The sequence below is a fragment of the Solea senegalensis genome, linkage group LG12, assembly GCF_019176455.1.
Source record: "Solea senegalensis isolate Sse05_10M linkage group LG12, IFAPA_SoseM_1, whole genome shotgun sequence".
NCBI classification, from domain to species: Eukaryota; Metazoa; Chordata; class Actinopteri; order Pleuronectiformes; family Soleidae; genus Solea; species Solea senegalensis.
The window spans coordinates 22,576,603-22,601,156 of record NC_058032.1 but is presented as its reverse complement, the minus strand read 5'-3'; the positions used below and the strand labels follow the sequence as shown (position 1 = coordinate 22,601,156).

Sequence of the window (24,554 nt, the reverse complement as noted above, 5' to 3'; positions counted from 1 at the left end):
TAATTTCATGAACAATTTATTTCAACTCATATCAACACCTACATTATATATAACCAAGATCACATTTTTCTATGAAGAAAATGGCTGTTACATGTAAAATATTCTCTGAGCCTCAAAATTCAATGGCTGGGGTAAGTAAAACAAATAAACAAAAGTAAATAAAAGTGACAAAAAATATTCATTAAGCTTTTACTTTTGAATTTGAAGCATTTCAATACCAAAATGTACACACATTTATTAAATTAGAGCAAATTAGAGTCTTTAATTGACTTCAGTTCAATCTTTCTACTCCCGTGTCTGTCTCTGCTACTTTGGGTTTTGGCTCACGTATATTAGATTCCATCCCTGGTAAAATAGCTCGCCGACGTGCAGCGGTTTCTAACTTCTGCACCTGCTCCACATCCCAGGGGTGTGTGACAAAGCTAAGCACCTCCCCATTCTCCATCCCACCCGCTCTCCCGACTCTCCCTGCCCTGTGGATGTAGTCAGTGTGTGATTCTGGAAAGTCATAGTTAACAACCAAACGTACACCGGATGTGTCCAAGCCTCTGGAGGCAATGTCTGTGCATATCAGCACATCCACCACACCCTTTTGGAAGGAGTGGAAGATTCCAGCACGTACAGGAGCAGGCATCTCTCCTTGAAGACGTGCATTCCGAACCCCCATCTCGTCCAGCCCATACCCCAACCAGTTGACTGTGGCAGACTTGTTGCAGAACACCAGAACAGCACCTCCCCCTTTTTCTTGTTGGAGCATTTTCATGGCTTGGTGGAGCTCCAGGATTTTGTCAGCACCTTTCACTTTCAGGAAGGTCTGTTTGACATGTGGCATGAGAAAGTGCAGCATCTTACTCTTAATGACAACGATGCTGCTATGATCTGTCACCTTGCTGAGCACTTCCCCAACACCACCAGGAAAGGTGGCGCCCACCACCAGCAGCTGGGCTCTGTGGCCAGGTCCCCGGGTTTGACTGGGATTGTGGGCGATGTTTGTGTGGCTCAGGATGCTTTCCAGCATGCCAGAAAAGCTGGGATCAAACATAGTGTCAGCCTCATCTACGACAAAGAAGCTTAGCTCACTCAAGTCCAGACAGCGTCTATGCAGGGCCTTGACCAGAGCACCTGGTGTAGCCACTAAAATATCTGGGTTATTCCTCTTGAACAGCATCTTGATGTGTCCTACACCTCGCCCACCACCCACGTTCTTTACCTGCATCCCAAACGGTGCACACAGTGTCCGACACACTGAGGTCACTTGCTCAGCAAGCTCTCTGGAAGGCACAAGAACCAAAGCGTGAATTTTGTGTGAGCTACTTGAGTACATCTGTGATTCCTTATCGCCCTGCAGTCTGTGAACAATTGGCAGGAGGTAACTCAGAGTCTTTCCACTGCCCGTCTCTGCAGCACAAAGTATATTGTGACCTTTCATGATCTTTGGAATAGTCTGCAATTGCACAGTGGTAGGATGCTTGATGTCAACACTGTCCAAAGCTTGTACCAGCTCCTTGCAGATATGGAGCTTATTGAAGGTCACCGCTTTCTGCTCTGCCTCCTCTTCGTGGTTCGCAGTGACACATGGTGCAACAGACTTGGTGTTGTTGATGGTGAAGTAGTCACCGAATGATTTGTGATGTTTCCATCCTTTCGAGCAGAGACGGGGCTGCTCGAACTTCCCGGGTATGTATCCCGCAGACTGGTTCAGATCAGGATTCCTGCTCTGGATCAGGAGCTTCCCAGCTCGGATGGTGTTGATCTGGTTTTTACCTCGTGTCTGCTTCAGGGTTTCCACGCGCTTCTGCATGTGCAGAGGAACACGGATAACCGCGGTGCTGTCATCTGGCGTCGACGCTGTTTTGTGACAAAACCGAGTCTGGGTGACTGAAGTGGGGACAGCACAGAGTGACGAAGATATCTGGACAAGCTGAGGACGGTGAATCCTGCCGGAGCACAGAGCTCTGGCCACAATCCAAGAAAAATAGCCGACCTTCACAGCCTGCATTTTGTCTCTTCGCTGGCTCTACCACAACCGATAAGAACACGCTTTTAAGACTACCTTAAAAAGGCGATGACATTTAAAATAGCCGTAAAACTGTTCAGCATTCCGGCTTGCTAGTCAGCAAAGACGCCATGCTTACACGGCGCGTGTCGATGACGTCATGCGAGCGTCGGGCTGTGACGTACATAGAGGATGCCTTCGGACAAAGAATCTCCAGCCTGCAAGTAAAATTATCAAAATAAAACAGAGTCGGCGACCACTCCAGCCAATCAGAGACCAGGACCCGGTGGAGGCGGCAGGTGGAAACCTGGAAACAGCAGCGGTGCCCCGGAGAGAAGGAGCATGAGGAGGAAACGGAGCAAACCGACGTCAACAGTCATGGCAGAAATCAGGGACAGTAATGCTATGAGAAAAGTTCCGCGGTCGTGCTGGAGTGAAGAAGCCGAGGAGGGTTTCGTCGTCCTCTGGCAGCAGCACCCGTGTCTCTTTGACGTCTCCAGTTCACACTTTCACAACAAAGACCAGAAAGAGAAAGCATGGAGAGATATCGCCGACTGTCTTCAACAGCCTGGTACGTCCATTCACTGTGAACGCAGTGTTATGACGAGAGACACCGACGCGGTCCCTCGCTCCTGTGGCGAACGGAAGAAAGCGCCAGTACCGCTAAAGCCTGCATGTCAGCGGTACCGTAAAATAACAGTTATTGCTGTTTTGCGCCCATGTGATAAAATAACTCTAGGTTTTTACAAATGTGGTCGCGTAAGACACAGAGAATTAACGTTATAGTCACTGAGCGCCTTGTGTTTTCCTTGACACGCCCCCAAAGAAATGAATGGGCTTTAATTTAGAATAAAACAGTAAAAACCCAACAGATAAGAAGTGTCTCCCCGGCACCTTCTCACTCACGGTTCCAGCACTCACTTCACTCCATCTACTCAAAACTGTTCAACCACATTATGCTAAATAGTGAATGCATTTTCGCAACTATTTTAAATGTTTAAATGTTCCATTCTCTGAACCATAACTGTCACACACCCATAAGTCCTTGCATCCCAGCCCTCACATGACACAATCTATGGATCCACCTTCTACCCCTTATCCTCCACATGAGGCTCACTGGTGCCAATCCACAGAGACAAACAACCATCCACTCTCCAATTTGCCTAATTCCCAAATCTGCATGGTTTTAGCCTGTGGGAGGAACCCAAAAAAAAATCCATGCACACAGGGCGAACTTGGATGCTACAATATATTATAATGATATGACGATAATGATAATAAAATAAGCACCTATTTAGGTCTACGCTGTCTTAGATCTATGTTTGAAGCATTTACGTGCCTTTAGACAGCCTTTTCCAGCTGGAACTATAGTTTGTAAACTACTCACTTCCCACACTGAAGTCAATAGAAGAAAATAAAATAAGCAATTGTGTTGAAGTCCAAATGTGTTGTGACTTTGGTGTTTGAAATCCTTTGTTCAGATTGACCACACATTTACCAATCAAGACAGCAGTAGACTAGCAGCTCTTGCTTTTCTCTACGGACTTTGGCGCAGGAGAATGATATCCAGATATCCAAAAGGCTGTCTCTTGGCGAGAGCAGTGTACATATTCTGAAGATATCTAAATACCGAAGTCTAGTTGTGAAAAACAACCTATTCAGGATATGAGAAGGCTAAAGTGTTGAGCATGAACTATTATTCACGACGCATTAACTTTGTTTTTGTTTGGGGTTTTTTGTTAAATTTGTTTTACAGTTGAGGAGGTGAAGACCAGAGCAGCGTCTCTACGTACCCAGTTCTCCAGGCTGATAAAGCCAAGGCCAGGGAATGAGGCCAAACCTCTGACCCCGAGGCAACAGTGGCTCCTTAGGGTCATGGACTTCATCAAACCATATATTGTACACCGTCCATGTGAGATCACTGTAAGTTATAGACTTTGATGCTGTTTGAGTATACACACACACACATGTGTCTGTGTGTATGTAAATGCATCTGTGTCTGTCTCGAGGCGTGTGTGACAGGTAGAAAGGAGAAAAAATCAACAGGAGATGAGTAAATCAAAGCAATACTCGCGCTGCTGTAATATTAAATATTATTTACTACCATTAGGAAAACAAATAATGTGATGATCAGCGTCAATAATGTGGCTATAAATAAATCAAAAATACTGTGAAACAAGTTAGAGACATCAACCGAGTTGCATTCACACAAGGTTTGATTCATTCAGCTCCCCCCTTTTTTCACTCTCTCTTTCTCGCTACTTGTTACTTTCACTGACGCACACATCTGCTCAGTCAGACTTGTTATAAACACAATTTTGTCCTCAAGTGCAGACATGATGTCAGTTTGTATTTGCATATCAAGTGGGAAACTTTTTAGTTTGTATTTAGTTTAATTAGTTTTTAGAGCTGGTTTGCTAGTTTCATTTATTTTTTGTAAATGCTTAGTTTGAGTTTAGTTAATTCCAGATTACAACAATAAGCACAGGGAACTATAAGATATTGTAAATGTAGTGTGACGTTTGAGATATTGCTTTTATGCAAAATACTAAAGAGATGAAATAAGTAGAAGGCTGCACGAAGTGAAAAAGTAAGTCAACACTGTCAAAGGGGCAGAATGTGTGATGTCCACTGAACCATTTCACCTCTCTTCCAGCTTGACATGCCACTGCGTGACCTGGATGACTCCGAAGAGCAGGAGGATCATTCAGACTCATTGGAGTTTTCCCCATTTACAAAACCAGAAACACAAGCACCCAGTACATCAGCCAGTAAGAGGAAGCACGAGCCGGACTGGCTCGCCTTCCTCAGAGAGTTCCAGGAGAGAGAGGAGGAGAGGGAAAAACGAGCAGAGGAAAGGGAGGACAGGCGACAGCGAGAGTTCCTGGAGAGAGAAGAGAGAAGGGAGAGAGAGAGGAGAGAGGAAGAGAGGAAGCACAATGAGAGGAGGGACCGAGATTGGAGAGAGTGGATGGAAAGCTTATTGAAAGAGGAACGGCGAGAACGAGACGAGAGAGAGAAGGAGAGTCGAGCCAGGGAGGACAGATTAATGAAGATGATCGAGTTGTTTTTAATGAAAAAATAAAACATTTATATATATGTACATATGTATGTATATATACATATATATATTAATATACATATATATGTTTATATATGTATATATTTAGCTCTCAGGAGTATCATCATTATTTTATAGCATTGTGTTTTTCTGTTGGGTTACAAAAAAGAAATAAGGGCTAATGTATGAGTGATCACCCCAACAGGTAGCATTGAGATAATATCCCTCCATGTTTTCATTTAGAACCTGAAGGTGGCGCTACACCCCTTTTATTTTAACAATCAGGCTACGGTATAATGCATATGTTAAGCGTAAAACTTAAAGGGGGGCCAATAGGGGAAGCCAACACTAACACCCAGAAAGCCGCCCCTTGTGGTCACAGTTTCAAACTTGAAGAAAGGAAGTGGAGCAGTTTTCAGTTGAAGTACTTTGGCAAAGACTGTGCAGGTGGTACATTGCCGACGTGACACTCATCTCACTGCCACATGTGGTGGCTGAGAGCTGCGGAACCAGACAGCTGCTGGAACCCAAGCCCAGTTTCTTCTCGCTCCTTCCTGCTGCGGAAGCAGATGAAGCACCTGAAACCACCACGTTTGTCCTTTGCAAGTCACCACATCATGATGTGGTGACTGTGGAGAACGTCACTCTTCTCTGTTCGCAAAACAATGTGGGATATACGACAAAGCCAACCAGTGCACAAGCACAAGGGCCTTAAATGCCTTCCCTTATCCATGGTCCGTGTCATCCAAAAGACTTATGAGGCTCCCCATCGTGGGCCTTTTGAACATGTTTAACATGTTTAATCCAAAGTGAAGGTAAATACTGCAACTATGAAAGTCCATGGCACTGATTAAACCTATGGTTGAGAAAATAACAACCTGTGCAAAACGTATTTATTAATACAATTAAAAGAGAACATGTTTTAAATGTTGCAGATCATGTGTCAAAGGTCTTTTTTGTTTTGGTAAAAGTTTCATCCTAGAGAGTTGACCATGTTAGGAATATCACTTAACACAGAACAGTTCAGCAGCGTCTCAAACTGCATTCTCCAAAATGATTTGAACAGTTTATCCTTACATTTATTTCTAGAGCCTTTGTATTAGACTGTGTAGGACGGTGTTGCCGATGTCCTTGTATAACCTGGTCCCTGTGTTTATTTCACTTGTGCATTCTGTGCCTGTTATGGCAAATCAATCAGCTGAGTAGGGCTGACAGTGTGCTACTGTCAGAGACTGTAATAAATGAAGAGAAGGATGAGAAAGAGCACAGTCAGTGACACAGCAGTCATCGGTCTGTGTGATTTCTCCAGTTCTGTGAGACACTGCAAGGCATTAAGATACAGTATATGTTGCAATTAAAAATTGTCTTTGCTTGTTATCATGAGGCTTATTCCTGCACTTTTGCCTGTGCTTTATGAAGTACTACTGAATGGCAGACAGGCAAACCTTTTTTACACCTCTGCTGGAGTTCACAGGGGGATAATCCCCTGTTGCTGCTTTGCCACTGAAAAGTATAAACCAATAAAAAGGAGACTAATCTCACAGGCATGCATCCAGAGAGAGAGGCTCCAAAGGGGGGGACACAAGTTTCTGCAGTTTGCTCCGTTACTCTCCCGGGAATGTTTTCAATCTTTTGTTTTGGTTCACACATTTTAATTTGCCCATCATATTATTCACCATAAAGGTCAGTTGTGTCAATTCACCGTGTTTAAAAAAAGAAATCAGCTGTCTGCATCAGTGCTGCAGTCACATGAAGCATTGATCGTACATCAGCTCCATCAGCCATGTGCTGAATGAATCAGTCCACCTATTGATTCATTGTGGCCTCAGTATCAGACTTTCTGTCACACATCCAACAAAACGGCGCTGTGCTGTCTGTTTAATGTCGTCTCACAGGAAAACATAGAAGGCAACTATTTCATGCAGCTTATCACTGCAGATGAAGCATTTAAACAAGTTCAATTCCCTTCTATTTGCATTTGCCTTGTGGGATCTGTGCAACTCACTCATCTGTGGCAATGTTCAGTTTCACAAACTGAACAAAAGGGGGCAGCACAGGAACATAACGCGTCATTTAAAATTCAGACTAAGTTTGTGCACTTCTGTTGAATTCACATTACTGCTCTCAGAGTCAATCAATAGTTTACAAAAATGCACATTTACAATGAATTCATTTTAAAACGATTCAGCATTGTTTTCCAATTGCGCCACTCTCACTTTGTATTTTGTATTAACTACACACAGAAGACGTCTTAATATGTTTTATTAAAATAAACACGTTTCTCTCTCTACAACAGTGCAACTTCCCCATTGGGCCTTTCATTCCTTATCAGCTGACATTGTGATTTGCTGAAGTGTGAAATTTGACATTTGTTGACATTTAGCGCACATCACACATGTAGTCAAAGTGCTGCGCTGCATTTCTGCAGTCTTTGCAAACCTCAGTCCTTGAAAGAGTGACACCTCTCAAAAAGGACCAGTGTGGGGGCAGATGGGTGTGTGTGCGTGTGTGTGTGTGTTTTTTTTCCTTTGTAACTTTCTTTACAAGAACATAATATCAACCACATCTACAGCCTCCCACACATTTTTTATCTTCTCCCTTCAAAGGTCATCAGTGAAGATAAGAGACTCTGGTAACCTGAATTAGACTCGGGTGGGTCTGCATGGAGACATGTCTGTTGCACAGGAGAAAGTTCAGTCAACTGCCACAGAATAATATGAAGGCCACTTTGTCATTTCATTTCAAGTAAGAGCATGATTTAGACAGAAGTACATTGACAGGCAGTACAGTATGACTGTATACATCAAACCATATACTGTAACCATGTTCTTTTGTCAGTGAAAAGTAACTAAGCCCATGTCTTTGTATTTGTCATAACTATCATTTTAAGACACTTTTTAATTCTGTTATTTTACTTCACTCTTATGTTACCGTTTTGTTTTAGAAATTATTGGCAGATACGGCAGGAGTTACACATCAGTAAGACACTGCAGTTGATTTTTCCTCTTATCCTGTATGTTTATTGTTGTAAAAACAATAACTAGTATATAAGTTTTATATTAACATCAAATCATAGTTGTCCCTTAAAATTGTTTCTTCTTTTAATCTTACATTTATAATCACTTACTGTTTTTAAAATACACCAAAATTGCATACCTAAAATGGTCACATACTAAATGTAAGATGTGAAGGGTACATTAAGATTGAGCTTGCACTGGGATTATAGTGGGATACACAAATAACCCGTTATGAGACAAAACAAATATGCCACTGGCTCAGACTCACAAATTACTACAGAAGATCACACACGCGTCAAAAAAAGGTTTAGAACTTGTGCATTTGCTCGAAAATAAAGGCCACAGGAAATGTGATATTGATGCTTTCAGATGCACCTGAGAGCTGAGCGCCTCTCTGTACGCCCACATGTGTCTAGTACACGCTACGTATATAGTACGTACACATATATAGTGTGGCTGTGTCAGGGAAAAAAAACAAAAAAAACATGTGTCTGCAGCACATGCAATTTATTTTGAGGATGGACTCATTTACACCAAAATGTTCACACTTCACAGTGCATCATGTCAGGAGTAGTCATTTATTTTTGGCGCTTTTTTTTTTTCACATATGCGCTATGCAAATTAATGGTGGATATTGATTTTTTTTCATTTAGATTTTGACTCAAATAATGTTTTAAATACTGTATGTGTTTCAAGTCATGTGATGAGTGGAATTTTTTTTTATCCGCAATAAAACACATTATGGATAATAAAACAAAACGTAAGATGTTTTTATAACACTGCTTATCATTTTTGGTGAAACATTAAAAGGATTTTTCTTGATCTGCTGTTTGTGTGTGTGTGTGTGTGTGTGTTGTGTGTTTGTATGGTACAGGTAGAGAGAGATCACACAAGAATCTAAAACATTCATTTTAATGATAATGATAAGAGTTTTGACATATTTAGGGTTAAGTGGGGTCGGGTTGGACACTCATCAAAGCAGCATTTATTTGTAATAAATAACTTAATAAATAAACAAGAGGTTTAATGTGTGACAACCTTTGTGCTCACCCCCATAAAAATTAACCAGAGAAGACTGATGGACTGGTTGGCTAGAGATTAAAGTGAGTAGAACAGCCTGTGTTCAGAAACACTTGTGCTTTATTCTTGCCTCGAATTAATCAAAACATAGTTCTGCTTAATGCTCAGAATATTGAGATTTAAATGCTGAGCTGACGTACAGTATGTTGGGTAAAAAGGAAATGTGCACATGAAGCGAAGCCTCTCGTGTCAGAGTTACACTTGACAAAGTAAGCTATGTTAACTCAAAATGAAGCTGCAAGGATCGCACTGGCCTATCAGTCGGGTGTGAGGCTGATGCAGCCTCTCATGGCTCAGAGTGGAGCAGAAGTTTACACATAGTCTATCATTTTTTTTGTTTGTTTTGTTATAAACATCTGTCATAGTAATCACACTCTACCAGGCGGGTTACTAGAGGATAAACTGATCTGTAACATAATAGAGCCATCACTATGATCATTGGCGCACCGAGTAAGCCATGTTTACTAATATTGATGGTGACTCAAGCGTTTATTTAAGAATGGATTTCATGTTGTTTCTCCCCCCCTGCCTTGTTTTTGTTTCTTTGTTTCTTGCTTTTGTTCACTTGATTTTTACTTACTTTTTAAAGTACCTTGTATTTTTTTTTTACAAAAAAATGCATCATAAAAAGATGCTTTTTTTGTGTGTGCATAGACCCCAGGCAGAGTAGCTGCAAACTCAGTGGCAGCTAATGGGCTACCGATTAATACAGAAAGTATAGACGGAATAAAGTGCTCCTTTTACACAGAGGAGGAATATGCTACACACCACTATCATTTTGAAGTTAGAGATAACACTGTTCCCAGCAGTACTGTTGAACATTTAGTTCAAATCTTTGTGCAGTGTCCTGTTACAAAACAACAACAAAAAGCCCCATGTGCAAAGCACTAAAATAAACAGGACAGTTTACAGGATTAACAATGGTTGAGATACATTAGGCTTGGTCAGCCTTTATATTACATGAATAATGATGATTAGTGAAGATGTCTGTTCTTCCCTAAACCCAGAGCAAAGCCCCATTCACAAGCCTAAAGTACATCATGTCATTATACTCACCAATCCCTGCTTGGATTGGTAGGAGTAGAGGGCCTAATCGGATGTAATCTAGTGGGTGCTGGGAACAGAATGGAGGACCAATTAAAATAGAGAAAAGTGGCTGCAAGGCACAGCTGAGGCAAGGTCAAAAGGGGTGACATTTCACGTTTGTAAAGGTTATAATTTGGTGTGTAAACAGCCCAAGAATAACACGGAAACAAGACTAAACGTGACATGTAATTTTAGGTGAAACGTTTTAATGTTACTACGCTTTCAAAACATACAAAAAATCCCCACAAGCATTCACAAGCAACGAGCACTTTCTTTCAGGCACTCTGTGTCTGTGTAAGGCTTTTTACTAAACTGTTTATTAACTGAACCGGGGAGAGCAGCGGGCGCGCGCGCGCGTGTGTGCGTGCGTGCCCTGTGTTGTGTCTGCTGACGTCACCACGGGAACTGCCTTGTCACGCGGGGTTAGTAAAAGTTGGGATAACAGAGAGAGAGAGAAAGAGACAGAGAAACAGAGAGAGAGAGCGCGTTCATTTGATTTTATAGCATAAACTACAGCAGAGAGAGAGAGAAAGAGAGTGATGAAGACAGATAGCTAGTGCACTGACTGAATTTGTAGTTGACCAGGTCGAGTGGAGATAGAGGCAGAGGCGGCGGCACGACTTTCCCTGAAGTTGAAGCCTGTATTTCGGTCAACTGTCTGAGGACGCGGCCGGAGTCGTCTCAGTATTTTGGATTTCGTTCAACGACGGCGAAACAGACGCGGGATTTGGTGTCTGTCTAAACAAGAAACGAAAAGAAAAGAAGAAGCTCGCGACTGAAATTGACAGAAGAAGTTGAAGTTGGTCATCGCGGCAGTGTGTAAATGTTGTGACATTTTTCGGAGAGCATTCGTTGCTCCAGCGGTCGACAGGTCGAGTGGCGGGGTTCCAAACCCCGAGCTGTCAAACTCCGATGACGACGGCAAACTGCCCCGGGAATGAAGAGCTAGACTTCAGACTGATCTTCGGGGAGGACGGGCAACAGCAGCCGTTAGGCCCCGCAGGTCAGTGGCACTTCTCTGAACTGTTAGTAAATTAAGGCAGTATTCCAAGTTACTGTCGTTGTTGTTGTTGTTGACTTGGACTCAACTCCACAGCTTCCGACTCGGCATGGTTTGCTGTGTAAAAGAGGAACAGACAGTTACGAAAGTATTGTTGCTTTTTTTTATTATTATTATTATTTAGTATTATCGCGCTTCTTTCCATGTCGTGGTCGCTCAGCAGCATTTGTCCACAACACCCGGCTGTCATTAGCTTTGACATGCTAGCGGACTAACACAAGTACAGCTTTTGTTGCTAAAACGCTGAAAACAGTGATGGTGTGTTACTGTGTTACTGTCCTTGGTGGGACTGCAGCTCATCTTTGAGGTGGTGTAAGTTAAATATGTGGCTTAAACAGTTTGGAAATACACGTCTGTGCAGTAGCACATGCTAATGTTGTCAAAACATTGTCCAACTGTCCACAACAGTTGTCGAATATGACAAACTATGTCGCGACTCAAATCTCCATCTCCTATTAACTGTGGCAAGAGTAAACGTTTGGATTTAAGTGCTGTATTTTGTTAAATAAATCACAACTTCATGTATATGCTATGCATGTGTATTAAGTGAAATATTGGGAAAAAATCCCATTAATTAAAAAAACAAAGATAAATCCAAAAAAAACAGTAATCTGTTATAATGGTGTAGTTGATCAGTCACTTATCACTTATATTTGAAAGATATTTTTCAAGCAAATCTCTCTCTACATTCTGAGTTTAATCTACATTGTTATTCATTTTCTACACAGTTTATATACATTGATACTCCACATTGATAATGTTAATCTATTATGAAAAGAATTGTTAGTTGCAGCTCTACATTGCATTGATAATTTGTTTATTTCTGCAAAGTAGATAAAACACATTTGCATCCTAAAACTTATTAGATTATGTAGAATGTGGTAGTAACCACTTGTGGACCTATGCACACATTGTTTGCATATTTATGCATGCTGTATATGTGTGTGATTTCAATGTAATGGCGAATTGGTAAAAAAAATATTATTTTTTTACCTAATATCAGAACATGAAAGATATTAGTTTTTAGTGATATCTGAATATATTTATGTTAGAGTTGAGTTACAACTATGCTCAGATTTTACCACATATTGTTGATTACAGTTTGACTAGTTTACCCAAGTCATTGGGCTTGAAAAAATTCTATTACAATAATAAAATTGTAGACAATACATACAAATATTCCTTTTAAACTGAGACACTAACCTCACAGTCAACTTTGAAGAGGAGATGGCATATATGAAAATGAGGTGACCCTCTGCATTTTACCCCAGCAAGGTGTATCCTTCAATCGGCTAATATGTGGGAGTAACAACAAAGGCAGGGCAATAACTCCTAAATGTTATTATTTCTATAAACCACACATGTCTGGAAAAATTCTGTCATCAGTTTTCTATTGTACTTATCCACTCTGCTAAATTACACAACTGTTCTGTATGAAAGAAATGTGAGCGACATAAACAGAATAGACATGAAACATCAGTTACAATTTTGGCAGGGAATTCTGATGCAGCAATGAAAACACTTCACTCAAACTAGATAAAGCACCCAGTAAGCGCAAACTGACACCAAGGTAGCTTATTTTCCCCACATTGTTGATACACTCTTCATTCTCATAAGTTAAATCCTGAATCCAGATCCCCACCAAAATCTGATCATTGCTTCCTCGGACCATAACCTACAGTACATCCTTAGTAAATATAATCCAAATCAGTCTTTTACTTAAAAAGACCTAAAAATACCTCAAAACATACGCCTCTTAGAGGTAACTAATGATGTGCTGAGCCTGTCTTAAACTGTCCTCTGTCAGCCCCAGAAGTGTCTCCTGTAATGTGATTTGGAAATGGAGCCGGCTGTATATTGCGGTGCCTGCATGTGCATCAGCGAACACCACACTACCACAAACTCAAACAGAGTTTAAGGTGTATATGCCGTCATGAAGATTGAGTCACAGGGGGTTTGAATGAGGACCTTTGTTACGGACATCTGTCTCTTCCTCTGCCAAATAAGCACAAAAATCAAAGAATGGTAGTTTCCTTTTAGACGGCTAAAGGCTGTGTCAGAAACTAGCAGACAATTAGTGAATGTAATGAAACGTACAATTCCTGGGTTTATTAAATAGTAATTAATCACACTCAAGCTTAATTGCGTGGCAATGACAATACAAAGGGAAAACACAACAGGCGTTGCTCAGTTAATGCATGTTAGGAAAAGAGAAAAAAAGCAAAGACGTACATGTAAAGATGTACAGATGTACAAATAGTTGGTGCTTATTTATTTGATGATGTGCTTGAATCATTTAGATAGAAAGCAGGTACTCGTGAAGCAGACATTTTCAGATGCGAGCACTAAGTGTTATAATGACAAAGAGACGGATAAAAACTAGATTCAAATGGTGCTGCAGTGAAATGAAAAGTATTGTATACAGACAATTAAGGTGAGTGTGTGACACTGTTTAAGAGAATTGGTAAAACTGTGTAAAAAGGCGTGGACAACTCATCCACCTCAAGGACACTATTTACAAAGGCTGGGTGAGTTAAATACTGTAAGGTAATTAGCAAGTGCTGACTGCCCAAATAATGCATGTGTGGCATTTGCCAAGTACTCTGTTCATCCAGGGTCATTTCAGCACCATCATTTTTTCCCCCCGTCTCTGAGTTTAAACCTTAGAACCTGTTAATTCTCTGGCTATTTCCTTTTTATGAAACTCGGGCAAAGTAATGTCTCCATGGAGGCTTGGCTTGTTCAATATTAAATCAAGTTTTCCTTTGATTAAAAATAAGTTTAATTTGGAGATGTGGCAAGAGGAAAAACTGCAGTTGGAATAAGGGTAGGAATAAAAGCACCACTGTGTAAGTGGTTTTAATCTGGTCTGGATTGTATGACTTGGCCCATGAGGGGAGGTGCCTGTCCAAATTAATAACTAAAGTGTAATACAGGATCACACTCCGCACTCCTACACACTCCTGCATTGGTCTCCTTCTCTCAAGGCAAGGCTCAAGTTTGGACTTGTTTTTGTAACAGCCTCTACTGTAAATATCCACTCAGCGTCTTGATTTTAGTCTTGTGAAAATGGTAGCATCTCTCAGAAGCTGAATCCAAGTTTGTAATATTTTACAATAGTTTATTTAACTTTCTAAAAGGGTGTCATGTGAGCTTTTTGCTATGCTGAGTTGATTCCACATCCTCTTCATATTAAAATCACATTATTTAATGAAGCTGTGCAGTGGATGTTGGCTTCCTGTATGCTCTGAGCCCAAGTGTCTGTTCTTTGCACTATGTATGTGTGTCCTTTCCCTTCTCTCAGTGTTATCTTGTTTGAGTTTAAATACACCTCAGTTATATTCATAGGCACTGAACAAATCAGGATTTCCCCATAGCTTAATTACAAAGTGTGACATACGGTCAATTCATTCACTAAAGGGATGGTTCAAATGAACACTAAACAAACAACTGTAATTTTAGTAATCATATTTGCTGGATCAAACATTGGCTCTGCTGTAATCATCAAAAGTCTTCATTTGAACAAATGTTTATAGTTGAGTGTGTTTTCCCAAATGTACACAAGAGTACCACAGAGACCTGGTCCGTAGCAACATGACACGATAAACAAATTTAATTTGTGCTGTAAAACTGGAAGGACTGATGGAAGAGTTTATGTGCGCATTCATTTCACTAGCAAAATCAACCCAGCTCTTAATCATGATTTCACATCATATAAAGATTAAAGAGAGAAAAGCAACAAGTTATACTGAGTTTTGTTTTATTTTGTACAGGCTAATTTTCTTAACATCAATAAGTTATTTAATGATAACTGTTAAGCAGTAAATATCTCTCGGAAAATAATTGGTATTTGTATTCCTGTTGTACTGCGGTGGAGTCAGAACTCTAGGGCAGTTATCTCAAATCTGTGCACATATTTACAAAAAATAAACAGCAAAGTGACCCACCAGATTTTCATATGCAGGGGGAAAAAAAAAAAACATTTTCAAGATTTGCAACTCATGTTTTGAGCAACTACATGAACAGCCTCAAATCCTAGCTACTGTCATTGTGAAACTATCAGTGACTTGTGTGTAATGATTTTGCCTGCAACAATGTGTGTCCTCAAACTTGCTTTCATATATACTACCAGATGGGGTAAGCCCGATTTATAGTATATACAAATTATAAAACATTTTAGGGGGTGTCCACACAAAAATGAGTCGAGGTTAGTCTGTTTTCTTAATTGAGTTGGCGTTTTAGCCACACAGAAAAGTCGTTTTGGGATCCCTGAACTGCTATTTTTTACGGGTTCCTAGCGAGGTAGAATCTCAAAGTGCCACCCTTGCGTCTATGTGTACAATACTGTACATTGCGAAACTGATGATGTCATAGTCAACACCATACACTGTTGCTGTCTTCGTTGTTGTCGTCTTCCTCTTCTTGTGTTTGGAGATTGTTTGGTCTGTTTATGGCAACGTTTATTTTATTTCCTTCGTCCCCCTTCTGTGATTGTATACATTGCAATGTATACCTATTTGATTTTTAGTTGTAGTGTAGCAGCGCTACATCACCACGTAGAGGCCTAGCATATGTACTACAGTATTTAGAGTTGTTTTGGGGTGTTTCATGTGGATAGAGTCGTGGATTGTTGTGAAGTAACTGCGAGTGGTGGAAATAGGTACTGGCGAGTATAGTCTCATGGAGGTCATGAGTTGTGGCATCATTGGGCGTTAGAGATGGTTTGGGGGGGGTGGCCTTTATGGGTGGTGGAGTAGTGGATCCATCGTGCGTGGAGGTTACTGGCTCTTTGCCCAGGCATGCCATGTGGGGTTCAGATGGCATGGTGGAATGAATGAGAAGGGAGCACACCGCTGCTGGTAAGTGAAACGTGAACAGCATTTTTGTTCAGCCATTCATCTCGTCCAGACATCTCTATGTTTCTTTTTCTTTACACATACGTATTCTGAATCTCGTCTCACGTTTCTCAGGATATGAAAGAAACCACCAGTGACATCAGAAAGCTAATGAAATCTCCAGATGCCAGCAGTCATCAAACCCTTTAAATAACAAGTCAAATTTGATTTAGTTCTACTAATGTGCTGTGACAATTCTTGTTCTTGAAACTCTATCATTATTATGATGATAGGTATGAGGGTTTGTCAGGGCACATTTTTATCACAATGAAAGGATCAAACAGAGAGCAGATAGCAGGGAAAGCTATTTTGCCCTTGTCTGTGTTGTTGTCATTGCTCTGTTTCTTTGAACCACGAGCACAATCCTCTCAGTCCTTGTCGTGGGAAAGACTGAAAGACTGAAATTACATCGCTCTCATGGTGGACTATTTTGAGCTCCCAAAGAGAGTGGCAGAGGGCAGGCGGCAGGTTCTAGTGACTCTCTCCTACTTAGAGCAGGAGAATCCCTCTCACCCCAGCACGTCTGCAGCCGTCAACTTTTTACTGCTCAAGCACTTTGTGATCGTAACGAGGAGAGGAGTGGAAGAATGTTGTGTGCCACAACGCCAGGTGAGTGTGATGGCACTCCCAGACTCCTTCCAGGTGTGTTTTATGTGTACATCTGTGTATGCGCATCTAGCTTTTAGGTTTAGGAGTGGAAGCAACTACTTAATGAACAGCTGTCATTAAAGTGACAACAGAAGATATTTCAGTTTTCCTCATTCTTCATTTTTCACTGACGCAAAGACACGCAGAACTAACTTGATGAGAAGTGTGCAGTTGAAGATTAATTTACTTTGCATTGTATGTTCTTAGTATTTTTTTTTTGTCTTTCTCATATTTTACCATTTAAACTGCAAAGCTAGTAGACTTTACCAGTGTTGATAAATGTTGCTATGCAAAGACACTGTCATAGCAAAACTTCTGTATATTGTATATATATGAAGGGTTGGAACAAGAAAATAAAGCAATAAAGACATAGAACCAACAGCACTTATAATGTTATTTGAAAGGGACAATATGTGTGAGCGTTTCTGTGTCTTCAAATTCTGATGTTTCTATGAAAGTGTAAAGGACTAGAGAGGTCATAGGTCAGACGGTCATGCATGAGGTCCACATGTGGTGCTAGATCACCATGTGGGTGCCCCCTAACCTTACTGAACTGAGGGGAAGGGGTCCCAGCGCCTACTGTGATGAATGAGACGTTTGTTTCACGGGGCGAGGCATGAGTAGTTATGTGTGGCATCTGTCTAGTTTAAATTTAGTGTAACTGAAGCTACCGCTGGCTGGGCTGTATCAACATGTCAGAGGCTGCATTACACCAGAGGGAAAGCTGTTGAACCCCTGCATTTAGTTCCACTTTTTTTGTTTCTCTCTGTGGTCCCGCACTATGAGGTGCGGCTTGCTACAGAGGGATTAAGATCGTCCGAATCGCATTTTATTTTAGACTGCCCATCAAAGCTATACTGCGGTCAGGCTAATGCATGGTTTTGACACCTCTGCCCCTTGCAGTTTTTCTTGTCCCACTCCAATTATACAGCATATCCAATGATCGAGGGTGGCATATTCTATGAAGATTTCAGGTAGTGGACAATGATAGTTAGGTTTGCAATTGAAAAAGAAAAGGTTTGTATTAAGTGTTGAAAAAAAGGAAAACTTCATCAGCCACCAGTCAGACTTTGAAAAGGGTGGTGGGGTTAGGGTTGGTCCCACTGGGGCCAATGTGGTCGAGTGGATCCTACTACATGGGTCACAATTGGAATGTGGACCATGTGGACTTTGACGGCTGTGTAAAAAGTGAATAGAGGTTGTAACCGTATGATAGCCTACACCAGCACATCAATTACTGCTCATTGTGAGTAGTGGAGTAAAGCATGAATTGCGTCTCTGAGGTAAGATAGTCATCTTGTTAAACATGTATAGACTTGTAGAGCTGTGAAAAAGATGTCAAGGAAGGGTTTCCCTACTTGAGGCATTTTTATATGTATACACATTCATTTTTTTGAGAGTACGTAAGTCTCTTCTTTTCCTTTTGCCTTTGGTTAATTCAGGCCAATTCTTAATTATTTGGTTCTTTGTTGGTCTGAATACAAGCATGATAAAAAGTAACATAACAGAGAAGGACACCTCACCTCAATCAACTCAGTCACGTTCTCTTCCATTGCACTATTTCTATCCTAAGCAACATTGTGTTCAATGTGTAGGTAATGTTTTGCAAAGATAAGTGAATGCCAGGAAATTATACTTATATACTGTATCTTATTGTATATCTTTACAAAGTGGCAACTCACCGTGACCTCACCCAGGTTTATGAACTATTGTGACGCTGAGATGTGTAATTTAACCAGCATGTATTAAATGAAACAAACAAACCAACTATAGTATATTGTTGGTCCTTTTTCTGTATTTATCAGTGCTGCTGTCTGCTGTAGTAGACTCATTTATCTCTCTTTCCCTTTTTCTTTCTCCTGGCTGATTTTTCAGGCACATCCACAATCACCCCTGACAGATTGTTGAAATGTCACCCCGGCTAGCAGTAGTCGCTGATGTTATCTACTCTGGGTTATTGCAGGCCATCAAGCCACTTGTTTATGCCTGCCGGCCAATCTTCTAATGTAGCTCTCCCGCTGTACTGAAAACCAATACATATGCAAATAGTTTTGCAAGTCAGGTTAAAGTTGGAAAGTTGCAGAATGTACTGTACGTACTGTACATAGAGCATAGCAGGGCTGCAACTAATGATTATTTTCATAATTGATTAATCACTCGATTATTTTTCAACATAAAATGTTGAAAAATGTTGATTGTGTTTCCCAAATTCCTCAAAATGATGATGTTCTCAAATGTCTTCATTTTTAAAGATTTAATGAGTTTTAATGATGAACAAAGAAACCAGAAAATATTCACAGTTTTGAAGCTGAAAAATCTTGTTTTGTTGAGATTTATCTTATTGAGAACTTGTTTTAATTAACTTCCCATTTTTTGTGAGGTCTTATAAGTTTAGGGTTTGTTTTTGTTTTCTATCCAGTGGCTCCATTTAAATTAGCTGTGCGTGCAGTAAAAGCTTACAATATTAACACAATATTCCTGGGAAGTTTGCAATAACAATATTTTCTGATGACTACTTTCTGATGACTACCGATTTATTAATGTTCCATTGGTTGGAGTGCATGTGAGGAAGTGATGAATGGGTGTCACTCTCTTGAATGCATCTCGTAGCTGTCCTCCTCGAGCGTTCCAGTAAAGTTAAATCCCCACTTTTGTATTGTTTGTTTGTTTACTGCAGCCTTAATTGGAATTTTTTTGGTCTGTTTGGGCTACTGTAAAAACATGGCATGTCTTAAGTAATTATTGCATGGTCCGTGACTCAAAAGCCTCTGAAAACAGCGTGTGGAAGAATGTTGGGTTCTACACTATAGATGGCAAAGTAACAATCAAATCTGTTAGCTTAGCTGTTAGCTCCACGGCAGTGTCGTGGTGGAGGAGGCATTATAGAAAGGTAGTTCAGCAAGTGATTCATAGTAAGAGTAACTATGTATAATGCCATCACATTTTTGTGTTTATGGGTTGGGGTAATATCCAAATATCTTAAGCAGAATAGCAATGGCAATGTGTACATATAAATAGAGCATAACCAATTGCTTTTTAATGAATTAATTGATTCTCAAGACAACCATTGATGGGACCTTTGTGCATACGTTGTTCAGGTGGTTACTTGGCACTCTGTGTTCAGCACATAATGTTATCCAAGCATGAGATTGATAATTAGGAGCTTAATTTAGACACTGGCATATGTTAACTTTGACTTAGGCTGCCATTGTTAAGCCTCTGCTGGCTGCTGTGACGACACAGGAAGCCTTTTTTAATGTATCCCTTACATAACATATCAGAATAAAGTGAGAACCATACGTCAGGATTCTACTGTATATGTATCCTGATGTGCTACTCTCCTTCATGTTCGGATTTTGCTCTTTGTGTGCTCTGCACATGTGTCACAGGTTCTGCGTTTAGAAATGCAAGCAGTAAGCCAGCCACAGTTCTTTGAAAACCTGTGGTAGAGGATTTACATTTGCTTATGTGAACTCCGGTGGGAATCACTGCAGTGAAAGTTGAAGAAACCTGTTCATTGTGATGTTAAATGTCTTCCTGATTGAACAGAGGAACATTTCACAAATCTGAGGTAAAATATTAAAAAAGTAATTATATGTCATAGTGTGTTTGTGCTATGTATAAACGTTATATTGATATATTTAGTCCTTTGTTATTATATTTTAGTCCTTTGTTATATTGCTATTGAAGAACATTTTCTGACGATATATATGTTGTTATTGAATTATTGCCCAGCCCTATTCACAGTACATGGTGTGTTGGCACAGTTTTGCTGTGATGTGTTGGTCAGCAGCTCTTTAAGAGAACTGAAAGAGGAGACTGGACTGAACACAAAGGCTTCTGTACAGTGGATGTAAGCAGAGCCTGTTCTAATCAACCTGCTTGCCCACCACAAAGGTAACATTGGCTTAGGTTACCCTCCTGCTTCAGCACCACATGGTGTTGGGGCAAGTGGGTAACCTAAGACAGTAATATGAATTGGGGTACACATACACACACATAAACGTGCACTCACATATACTCAGACAGCATGTGCAAAGAGACAAATGAAGGTAAAGAGACACAAACACAGGCAAGCAAGTACAAACACACATGTATATGCCACATGTGGATATAAAGATGCATCGCTAGAATGCTTGTGTGTGTCATTATCTCTGGGAGAGGAAAAAATCCTTCCCTCCCTCAGTAGTAAACTGGGCTTTCTTAGAGAGTGTGGCCTCTTGTGTCATTCTCGGTCACAGGAGCCTGACACACTTTGTGTTCAGTGAGAGTCGGAGAAGGGAGGAACAAAGTCACTTTGGATTATCCCTCAAGGGAGAATCCCCAGGCTGTGTGACGGTCAGCCAGAAGCTTGTCAAGCTTTGTGTTAAGGAGCCAAAGTGAATGCCACATCATCAGTGGGTCAGGTTGTTCCCTGTGGTTCCCCTTTAGAACAACAAACTGGTGTGTGCAGTGTCACAAACATCCAACAAGCCACACTTTACGAAAACGTCTCGTGGAGAGGTGCCACTATTATTAGCTTAGGTACAGCAAAGCCTCTTTGAGATCTTTATTTAACCAGATTGGCTGTCTGATGTATGGACACTTGAGGAGTGTGTGTGGCACTCGGCTGTCAGGAACAGCACAGGAGCTTTACCACTAGCGCCATTGATAAAACAACTGTTCCTCTCCTCTCCTGTCTGACATCCATTTCTAAGGTTACTGTTTTTTGGCTCTGACAGGGGGGTTTCCCACCATCCACCCCTTTCCCCACATTGGAGGGTTTTAGGTAGCAGGCTAATCTTATCTCAGGGCAAGGAGAGGGCTGTGGGCCAGGTAACATGGTCGTCCCCTGTCTGACCCTGATCTGTGCAAGGCTGCTACTTAACTGTCTCGGTCACTTGTTTTGATAGGTACAACAAAGGTAAAGTTTGTTTTTTAAACATTTAAACAAGCCTGAAGCTTACAGGGTAAGGGTGAGTGATCTTTTCCCAAAAGTCATATGGTGATCTTTTTAAAACATCATCATTATCCACAATCAGGTTTGTGCACTGCTCATGTTTGATACAGTACCTGGAACTTTTTTTTTTTCAGTACTTTACTCTTTGGAGGTGTAACATAACACATTGTAATGTGGGTTTGATACGGAAATGTCAGACATAGTAAAATATCTCATACTGTATTAGCGCACTAAATGCCATATTAATCATTTTTAGATGTTAAGCTAATGCCAACAGAGGTGGTGAATATTGCTGTATATTCCTTACTTTTAACTACTTTGGTGCAAGTATGCTATCATTAAATGTGGCTATTGTGTTTCTTTAGGTTAGACATGTTGCCGTTGCATCACAGATATTGCAGTAAGCAATACACAGTATGTGGTGATTAAGCTGACTGTGTTGTCATGTTAGCCTCTTCTTCAGTTTTCGAGTGTATGGACTAGTGTCAGTCTTGTCTCTATGTTCTGTTACTCTCTCACCTAGTTACTCTTTCATTTAATTTAAACAGTATCCCACTAGTGCATAATTTGGTTGAAATCATCTGGATAGTCAAGTTCATCACAATTGCAGTATTGTCTTTCCAGTTTTGAAATGTACTTGATTATCTTATTCCTTTGCACCATTTGAAACAAAATATTTCTAAAATTATAAAATTAAGATTTATTGATGAAGGCAAACTGTACAAGGCTCGACTTGCTGCTTAAAGGCAATATTTTGCTATTTTTGTTACAATTTTTGTGTTACGAAGCATTTTACCAGCATAAAATTCAACTTTCACTCAATTTGCACTCTCACTTTGTGTGATTAGCACCTGATTTACTATGGCAACAGCTCATTATTCAGTTAGCGCTTGGGATTGGCCTGCTCTAAATTATCTGTCTTAAATGATAATTTTGTGTGATTGGTGTGAGTTCAAACTTGCTTGTCAGCTTGTGTTCCAGCTAAGCAGTGAACCCGAAAAGCTCAATTCAGAATCTCTGAAAAATATTTTTTTTTTTAACCACAATCAAAAGTATAAAGTATAAATATTTCTGTTGAGTAAATGCATGCAAGGAAGCCTGATACGTAACTACACACATCCTTAGTCATAAAGATCACAATGTGAGTTGTAGGATTTTGGAATGCGGCAGATAAAAATATTGCTTGTGTATGTATGCACAATGTGTGTTGATGCCTCTTCATGGCACATCAATTAACTAAGCCTTACAAACACGACTTATATACATCTATTTAACCTGTAAACACCTCAGTAATCCTTGCAGGCTGTACCCACATACTGTTGTTACGGTCTATTTACTTTTTACGTGAAGCAGAGCAGTTGTTATTTTTCACCATATGTCTTAAGGGTTTTATTAATGTTTTTGTAGGTTCTCATGCATAAATGACACACATTATATTGTTCCCTTTAAAAACTTGACAAAACACGTCTAAATAATGTTTTGGGTGACATGCGTGCAGGCAGCAGAAAGAGACCAACAATAAATTAAATGATTTGAAGAAATCAACATAAAACATTTTTGCCTAAACCTGGGTGGAAAGTGGAAAATAATCCTAATAAGTAAACCTGTTTGTTAGCTCAGAGAGCAAATTATCTGGACTCCAATCTAGAAGTCTGTTGATGGTTTTACACTCAAGCTGCATGAATAAACATAATTTTCAAGCATGTCAGCTTTCACTGTTACTGTGTGCTCGAGGCTGATTATTCTTACACATGTGTTTAGATAATGGTAGATGGCTGATGAGCAGATTGATGGTTTTGAAAGCAGAAAGTGGGATTTTATATTTGACAGGATTTAACAGCATTTGTAACATTGTGCTTTTGTGACACACTGGTTTTCATGACATCAGTGGACTTACTTACATTCATTTCCTGGAGACTTGCTCTAATCTTAACCATAACTACTACTGGCTAAACCCTAACCTTATCTTAACCCTAAACATACAACATCTTCTCCTTAAAATGTAATAATTTACATTATGGGGACTGTCTCCACAGCATGAGTTATAAACACAGACATACACACCAGTTTGTGTAGCTATTCTTCTCAGGACACTGCATCCATTTCCATTCATGTGGTCAGCTTAAACAGTGTTAGACCAAACCTTAACCATAACCATACTAAGTCTTTCTGCCTCATTAGGGTTACTGGTCCTGACAAGGTCAGTGATTATGCTAGCTGCCAGATTCACCCATCAATGGTGGCACATGGTTTAAAAGAGGGCAGGCAATGCAGGAATAGGTGTGTAATGTCATTGGTTTCCAGCAGCTGGATTGATGATTGGATGGAACCCCCCGCAAAAAAAAAGATCCATCTATGAATTGGCGAGATGTCATCATTATACTGACTGCACCTCTACAGAATATATCATGAATTTGTGCAGCTACTGATGTATTAAAGGGAAGGTTATTACACCCTATTGTACAAACATGATCAACTAGCTGAGCCACTTTTTTTACTTTTAATTATTACTTATTATATATTTGACTTTTAATAACTGTCATTTGTCCCAAGGCTAAAACAGTTCACAAGAAAATGAAGGTAGATTGTGTTGACTGAACTTTTCTTTCTATTTCTGCATCTCTCCTCCACTCTCATCTCTCCTTTTAAAAATATATATATTTAACCATGCTAATTGAGGTAAATCCTGTGGTGGATTGATGATTTTTCCATCTCACCCATTTAGAAAGGCATCCCAGTGAGGGCAGAGAATGGAAAGTCACAATGCATTGT

The 24,554-nt window shown here is 40.3% G+C and overlaps 3 protein-coding genes across 3 annotated transcripts in view; 2 read left to right on the top strand and 1 right to left on the bottom strand.

The window, feature by feature from the left end:
* Positions 1 to 1,999, bottom strand: ddx28 (DEAD (Asp-Glu-Ala-Asp) box polypeptide 28). The gene has a single exon (XM_044041095.1). It carries the CDS (start codon positions 1,997 to 1,999, stop codon positions 272 to 274), a length of 1,728 nt encoding a protein of 575 aa, XP_043897030.1. The 3' UTR covers positions 1 to 271.
* A 339-nt stretch (positions 2,000 to 2,338) lies between these two features.
* LOC122778932 (trichohyalin-like) lies at positions 2,339 to 5,110 on the top strand. Its single transcript, XM_044041096.1, has 3 exons — positions 2,339 to 2,567; positions 3,753 to 3,919; positions 4,653 to 5,110. Exons 1-3 carry the CDS (start codon positions 2,339 to 2,341, stop codon positions 5,079 to 5,081), a joined length of 825 nt encoding a protein of 274 aa, XP_043897031.1. The 3' UTR covers positions 5,082 to 5,110.
* A 5,552-nt stretch (positions 5,111 to 10,662) lies between these two features.
* LOC122778828 (nuclear factor of activated T-cells, cytoplasmic 3-like) overlaps positions 10,663 to 24,554 on the top strand; it is a 33,721-nt gene continuing 19,829 nt past the window's right edge. Inside the window, exon 1 of the mRNA XM_044040930.1 lies at positions 10,663 to 11,243. Coding sequence (XP_043896865.1) covers positions 11,153 to 11,243 — 91 coding nt within the window. The 5' untranslated portion in view covers positions 10,663 to 11,152. The remainder of the gene's footprint in view (positions 11,244 to 24,554) is intronic.